Source organism: Phacochoerus africanus, chromosome 7 (genome assembly GCF_016906955.1).
Source record: "Phacochoerus africanus isolate WHEZ1 chromosome 7, ROS_Pafr_v1, whole genome shotgun sequence".
Classification (NCBI taxonomy): Eukaryota; Metazoa; Chordata; class Mammalia; order Artiodactyla; family Suidae; genus Phacochoerus; species Phacochoerus africanus.
In genome coordinates this window covers 17234449-17242259 of record NC_062550.1, presented here as the reverse complement: position 1 = coordinate 17242259, position 7811 = coordinate 17234449, and the positions used below count along the sequence as shown (strand labels likewise).

At 43.6% G+C, this 7811-nt stretch overlaps 1 protein-coding gene across 2 annotated transcripts; it reads left to right on the top strand.

The window, feature by feature from the left end:
• The first annotated feature begins 1341 nt into the window (after nucleotides 1–1341).
• TUBA1A (tubulin alpha 1a) lies at nucleotides 1342–5678 on the top strand. Of its 2 annotated transcripts, none has more exons than XM_047786528.1 (4): nucleotides 1342–1687; nucleotides 3710–3932; nucleotides 4082–4230; nucleotides 4489–5678. In XM_047786528.1, exons 1-4 carry the CDS (start codon nucleotides 1685–1687, stop codon nucleotides 5467–5469), a joined length of 1356 nt encoding a protein of 451 aa, XP_047642484.1. In that variant the 5' UTR covers nucleotides 1342–1684; the 3' UTR covers nucleotides 5470–5678. The 2 variants fall into 2 exon arrangements, with proteins under 2 accessions (XP_047642484.1, XP_047642485.1); XM_047786529.1 differs by lacking the exon at nucleotides 1342–1687 and adding an exon at nucleotides 2029–2049.
• Nucleotides 5679–7811: the final 2133 nt, after the last annotated feature.

Genomic DNA, 7811 nt, shown 5'->3' with positions numbered 1-7811 from the left:
TGAACAAGTAAAGCAGAGCTATGGCTGGCAGGCTAGAGAAATCCGTGGCCACCATTGTCACACCATAACCTACACCAGCTGTCTCAAGTCCCTCCCTCCCACGCCCAGCTCTGCCTGCCAGCCCAGCAGGAATGAATGGGCTCTGCAGAGCACTATAAATGGTGCTGCAGACCCTGAAGATCTGTTGCTAAAAAACGAAAGGAAAAATTATCTGCCAAAATATAAATTTTCAACTTCAGTGGCCATAACAAATCTTTTTACTTCTGAAACTTCATTAGCTATGTCAAATGGTACCCGGTCCAGAATTATATTCTGCATAGCACGTCCTTAATGATAATGGAACCTTTCTAAATAGCAAAAGAATGTTACTGCAATCCATTTCCTAGGGGTGAAAGCAAAGTCTTTTGTCCCAAGAGGCAACTGAGCAACCACCAGAAGTCCAGTTGGATAGCAACAGTATTAGGCTGGTTACAGTTCCCACAGTTAGAAATACAATCTTAGAGTGGTAAAATTTACCGAATTCACATACGAACCACATAAAAAAGAAACACAGTTATTGAGCTAATATCTACACAGTTGTCTGTGGAAGGAGACGGTATTACAAAATGGTCTTTTTTACATTATACAGCTCTCCTCCTTTTTAATTTGGTGTCTCAGTAACTTTTCTCTTTTCAGAAGACAGAATAATATAACTACATGCACAGGTAGTACTAGCTTCTGAACTCAATTATTTCTCCTTGTAGTTTCACAGTTATATATTAGGAAAGATGATTCATTTTAAGGAACATTATACTACATAAAATATATTACATAGACTTCTGATAAAAGAATATTTCTAAAAGACTAAATATGGTATGTTCATTAGATTTTAATTATCTTCATGTTAGAACTACTTGTGTGCCTCCATATTTAGTATGGTTATTCTTTCCATTTCTGCTTTTGTTTAGCTATTTGGGGGAGAGGTGTAAAGGAAGGTCAGAAAATAAATTACTCGAACCTGAGAAATCATTTTGGATGGCTCTATTATTGAATTCTTTTAAAATTAAAAAAAAAATCACATTTTCCTAAGCCATTTTAAGCATCATCCTATCTTCTCTTCTAATTTATTCTTAAAGCAATTAGAGATGTTGAATTCTCATCAAATGTAGTTCAGTATACTTTGAGAGAGGTTCTGGGAGTAATTTTGCATTAAATATTTCATCTCAACACAAATTCTGCGATTAAATGTTGTTTAAAATAAACCTCTTAAACTGGTCATTTTAACTGTAGTTTGAGGTTTAGACAATATAAAATCATCAAACTCCTATTCTTTCTCTCCTCCCCCACCCCTTCGCAACCCCACCCCATAATGGATGCTAGCTGACTGTTTTTGCACGGTCTCTTTGTCTGAAGGATGCAAACAGTCTATGGATGCTAGGGAAAAAGGGGTGGGGGAGAGATTACCTCATCCCATGTCTCCTGCACCAATCACCACTCTCCTGCCGAGGCTTCTCTGGGCAGATTGAGGGGTCTGGACCAACAGGAAAAGGCCCCTGCCCATCCCCATGGTGACCGAGTTGTATATAGGGAGCTGCGTCCGCCCATGTGCCGCAGGTTCTCTTACATCGACCGCTTAAGAGTCGCGCTGTAAGAAGCAACAACCTCTCTTCTCCGCCATCTGCTCGGCAGCCGCAAAACAGCAACTATGGTAAGAATGTTTTCTCTGGCTCTTTGTGACCGTTGGGTGGGGTCAGCCTCTCAGGATCTACTTGGAAAATCTTAAGCCCTATTTCCTTTACAACTTGTTAGATAAGGATAGCTTTTGGCTTTGTTCGCAAGGTTTAGCTTTGTCTGCTCCAAATCCTTGAGCCCCGCCGCGGCCGAAGCCGCAGTGCGGGTTCAGGAGTCCAGCCAGAATTGCGTCCAGGGCACAGCAGAACGAACAAAGGCGGCGCAGAGGGAGTTTTTGTTATCCGAGCCCTTCCGAGCCTCAAGCAGCCCATCTGCCGGTGATGAAAGGGTCTGGGACAGGGAAGGCGATCTTGGCGTCGCCCGCTCAGCCCTCCTTGTGTGAGCACGGTATTTGTGTGCTTAGGAGAGGCCCTTCCTCGCGTTGTTCTCCAGGGGCAGGGAGAGGAGGCGTCGACCCAAAAGACTGGGATCGGTGGGTGTAGCTGGGAAGAAGAGGGGAGAGAAGGACAGGGACAAAGCAGAGCCTCCGGTTAGTGTTAAAAGATCCCTCGCCAGTTCGTCTGCGTTTTAGAAAGATACCCGTATATTAACGGGGAAAATGGTTAGTTTCTGTTGGATCTGGTGGCGGCCGGCGTCAAGGCGGCGCAGGGGCGGAGTTGTTTGTTTCTTGCTTCTCTGGCCTTGGAGCCCCTGGGCGGGGTTCGCCCTCGGTAAGCCTCCTCAGTCAGAAGACTTTTAATAAGCCTTCATCATTGCAGAGCCGTAGGCGTTAAAAGACTTTTTTCATTCACTGTTAAAACTTAAATATTTTTTTTTCTGGAGGAACCAAATCACAATTCACTTGAGAGGCCCTTTAATGTTTGGTATGGGGCCGCCCGGTCCTAACTCCTATGTGTCTGTCTCCAGTTCAGCGAGGGAGAAAGCAGATTTTGCGAGCCAGGGTGCCCCCAATGCTGAGGACCCAGGGAAACGCCCTTCCCGGCCACCACCCCTACCCCCCCTTTTGTCAGTGAATAGACAATGGAGAGACAAAGGAAGTTGTAGCCTTGAAGGCCATAGGGAAGACACTTCCTATTGAATGGAATGACTACTCTATGATGGGGAATCTCAGACTGAAAATGTTTTGTTATTTTAAACACATATTTCATTATCCTTTCATTGGGCGTTTATTCTGTGGTAGCTTCACATGTACTATTTCTAATTTAAGAACTGTTGTTTTTAAGATACTAATGATTTTTCAGTTTTTTGCAGTGGAGAAGATTCTGGAAAAAAATTTTTTTTAAGTAGTGAAAATGCTGCAAAGAAGATCTATACTCTTGTCCAGCTGTCTTTTGTTCTGGTGCATCTTCATTAATTCATTTCAATTTAGCCATATGGTCCCAGACTGGGTCAGAGGAGGAAAACTGGCAGAATAGCACAATGAGATCATGTAGGCAATTGCTGGAAATAGAGCTTGCTCTGTTAAATAATGTAGCAGACAGTACAGGCTGGCACCAGGCACAGCAAAAGCAGCAATGCAGCAATGCAATGCAGGAGGCAGGCAGTCCTTATTTAGCTTCTAAACAGCTAGAAATGATGGATTCTGCAGAGAGACTGCAAAAGGGTGTGGCTTCTAGCCTCAGCTGCAGTACAGATGTCCATCTTGGAATACCAAGTCCTATTTAGAAGAAACTCTCATCTTTAAAGGGGAAGGAGGCAGTAATATTGATTCCAATTAATTAATGATTGAGTTTACTTCATTTTACAAAATCTGTGCTTTGAATATTTTTTAAATATGAAAAAACTTCTATTCAAGAATGGCTGTTGGAACAATGGGCTTGCACCATGTGCTAAACAGTGCAACATTATTATTATTCAGACCACACCCATCTGCAGCATTGGTAGCAGGTGCTTTTCTATAATCATTTCTATTGTTTTATGAATATGACCTGAAATAAATTTGAAGAATATTTATTACTAGAAAGTTTTAGAAATATACTGAAAATTGAAAATGCTAGTACAGCCTAATTTTACAATTTTTCTCTTTTCCTTCCCACAGCGTGAGTGCATCTCCATCCACGTTGGCCAAGCTGGTGTCCAGATCGGCAATGCCTGCTGGGAGCTCTACTGCCTGGAACACGGCATCCAGCCCGATGGCCAGATGCCGAGTGACAAGACCATTGGGGGAGGAGATGACTCCTTCAACACCTTCTTCAGTGAGACAGGCGCTGGCAAGCATGTGCCCAGGGCAGTGTTTGTAGACCTGGAACCCACAGTCATTGGTGAGTTGACCTCAGTCACCTGAGTGAGATCCCGGAGCGGGGGAGTCTAGGTCAGGAGGTGTGTCTTGGGGGCTCCACGGCAGCCCTGGGGTGGAGCAGGCTTGTGCAGGTTGTAAGTGAGGGGTGGCTGCTTTGTCTTCCTTTTCCAGATGAAGTTCGCACTGGCACCTACCGCCAGCTCTTCCACCCTGAGCAGCTCATCACAGGCAAGGAAGATGCTGCCAATAACTATGCCCGAGGTCACTACACCATTGGCAAGGAGATCATTGACCTCGTCTTGGACCGAATTCGGAAACTGGTACGTTTATTCTCAAGGATAAAGTAAATTAATGCACCTAAGGGAGCCATTTGAAATACGCTCTTTCTTTCAAACACAGAATTGAAATGTAATACAATTCTTCCTTTCTAGGTTTTTAAAAATTCAATTAAAATAGGAAATATTTGATGTCACTTTATAAATATTAATGCAGGTGTTTTTAATAAAGAAATGCTGGGTAATTTCAGGTATCACAAAAAGCAGTAACTGTATCTTTCTCGTATTCCTCTTTTCTAACAGGCTGACCAGTGCACAGGTCTTCAGGGCTTCTTGGTTTTCCACAGCTTTGGCGGGGGAACGGGTTCTGGGTTCACCTCCCTGCTGATGGAACGTCTCTCTGTCGATTATGGCAAGAAGTCCAAGCTGGAGTTCTCCATTTACCCAGCCCCCCAGGTTTCCACAGCTGTAGTTGAGCCCTACAACTCCATCCTCACCACCCACACCACCCTGGAGCACTCTGATTGTGCCTTCATGGTAGACAATGAGGCCATCTATGACATCTGTCGTAGAAACCTCGATATTGAACGCCCAACATATACTAACCTGAATAGGTTGATAGGTCAGATTGTGTCCTCCATCACTGCTTCCCTGAGGTTTGATGGGGCCCTGAATGTTGATCTGACAGAATTCCAGACCAACCTGGTGCCCTACCCCCGCATCCATTTCCCTCTGGCCACATACGCCCCTGTCATCTCTGCTGAGAAAGCCTACCATGAACAGCTTTCTGTAGCAGAGATCACTAATGCTTGCTTTGAGCCAGCCAACCAGATGGTGAAATGTGACCCTCGCCATGGTAAATACATGGCCTGCTGCCTGTTGTACCGTGGTGACGTGGTTCCCAAAGACGTCAATGCCGCCATCGCCACCATCAAGACCAAGCGTACCATCCAGTTTGTGGACTGGTGCCCCACTGGCTTCAAGGTTGGCATTAATTACCAGCCCCCCACTGTGGTCCCTGGTGGAGACCTGGCCAAAGTACAGCGGGCAGTGTGCATGCTGAGCAACACCACAGCCATCGCTGAGGCCTGGGCTCGCCTGGACCACAAGTTTGACCTGATGTATGCCAAGCGTGCCTTTGTTCACTGGTACGTAGGTGAGGGCATGGAGGAAGGAGAGTTTTCTGAGGCCCGTGAGGACATGGCTGCCCTTGAGAAGGATTATGAGGAGGTTGGTGTGGATTCTGTTGAAGGAGAGGGTGAGGAAGAAGGCGAGGAATACTAAAGTTAAAATGTCATAAAGGTGCTGCTTTTACAGGGAAGCTTATTCTGTTTTAAACATTGAAAAGTTGTGGTCTGATCAGTTAATTTGTATGTAGCAGTGAATACTCTCATATACAATTACTGACCTATGCTTTAAAACACGACACTTTGTTACAGACCCAAGTTATTCATTTCTCTGGGTTTGAATAAAGTATTCCCTGTCTTAAATGAGCTCAGTCTTGTGTTTTCTATTGGGTGTCTAAAAATTTTCATGCATTCAGTACATTGAAAAGAAAGAACTACTGTCTGTGGTTTATACATATACTATACAGTGACATTTTAAATAGTCTTAGTTTATTATAACACTTACTTATAAAATACAAAATGCATATCTAAAGATTATCACTAGATAATATCCATGCTATTAAGTCTTAACTCCATTATAATAGTTAAATTGCTAGCACTTCAGGAATTGATATTGCTAATGTACAACAAAATCCAGTTGACTTTTGGGTCCCTACAATTAACAGATAAAATGGTGAATATTCCAAATGAATCATCAGGTCTTTTAAGCGCCTTATTTCCTTGGTAAGAATCTAGTGCCATCATGCTTCCTTTGCCCTGGGTTCTCAAAAGAAGCCTGTTGTCTCCAAATAACTACTTGCATACCCTTAACCCACTGTGCCATGGTGGGGACTCCTAGATGAAGTTCTTTTTTTCCAAATGTATTTTTCAGCTAAATATCACATTGGAAAAGCCTGAATGATTTATTCACTCTAATATGTTAATTGTGTATCTGAACTTTAATTCTCCAAGGATATTTTTTTTTTTTTTTTTTTTGGCCACACTGAGGCGTATGGAATTCCTGGGCCAGGGATCAGATCCAAGCTGGATCCTTTAACCCACTGTGCTGGGCCATGGATCAAACCTGTGCCCTGGTGCTACAAAGACAGTGCCAATCCTGTTGTGCCACAGCAGGAACTCCTCCAAGGATATTCTTATTTTAATATGGGCCAGTAACTTCAAGGAACAAAACTAACATGCAACTGTAGGCATCAACAACCAACAGAGTGAGAGAAACAGTTTTGGACTAAGGGTTCTTCAACAATAGAGTTCAGCTGCCAGTCCAAGTGACCCAAGGACAGCAAGTTGTCTTGTGCCATCACATTATCTTGCTCTGGATATTACCCAGTGATGATGAAGTGATTTTTTGGTTTTTAACTGCCTACTTAACCTGTTTTTTTCCTTGGCACTGCCTTCAAAGGGGTATAGAAATTTTTTTTGGCTATGCCCTAGGCCAAAGGGATCGAATCAGATTCCAGTACCACAGCAGCAGTGACCTGAGCCACAGCAGTGATAATACCAGATCCTTAACCTGCTGTACCACCAGGGAACCTTAGGGGTATAGCAATATTGTGGTACTGGAATCTGAGTTTAATGTAAGTTGATGGAAGTAATGGAAAACAGGAAATAAGCCAATATCAACTACTTTTTAAAGCCATTCAGTATTGCTCAGCAATATCAACTAAAGCTATACAAACAGGAGTTCCCAACCTTGGCACAGTGGTTAATGAATCTGACTAGGAACCATGAGGTTTCAGGTTCGATCCCTGGCCTTGCTCAGTGGGTTAAGGATCCAGCGTTGCCATGAGCTGTGGTGTAGGCCGCAGGCTCAGCTCAGATCCCAAGCTGCTGTGGATGTGGCGACAGCAGGCCAGCAGCTGCATCTCCGATTCGACCCCTAGCCTGTGAACTGCCATATGCTTCATGTGCGGCTCTAAAAAGCAAAAAAAAAAAGAGAGAGAGAAAGACAAATGCCATATGATATCACTTATACGTGTAATATAAAATATGGCACAAATGAAGCTATCCACAGAACAGAAACAGACTCACAAACACGGAGAACAGACTTGTGATTGCTGAGGGGGAGGGAGAAGGGAGTGGGATGGACTGGGAGTTTGGAGTTAGCAGATACAAAAACTATTACATTTCGAATGGATAGGCAATGAGGTCCCCTGCACAGCACAGGGAACCAAGTTCAATCTCTTGTGATAGAACAGGATGGAAGATAATATGAGAAAAAGAATACATATCTATATATATGTATGTATGTATGACTGGGTCACTGTGCTGTACAGCAGAAACTGGCACATTGTAAATCAACTATAATTAAAAAATAAAAAGTAACAAAACAATGTGGTAACTAGACAAAATGTCATTTTTTTTGTGTGTGTGTTTTTAGGGCTGCACTTGCAGCATATGGAGGTTCCCAGGTTAGGGGTCCAATTGGAACTGTAGCTGCTGGCCTACACCACAGCCACAGCAACGCCGGATCCCCAACGCACTCAGCAAGGGCAGGGATTG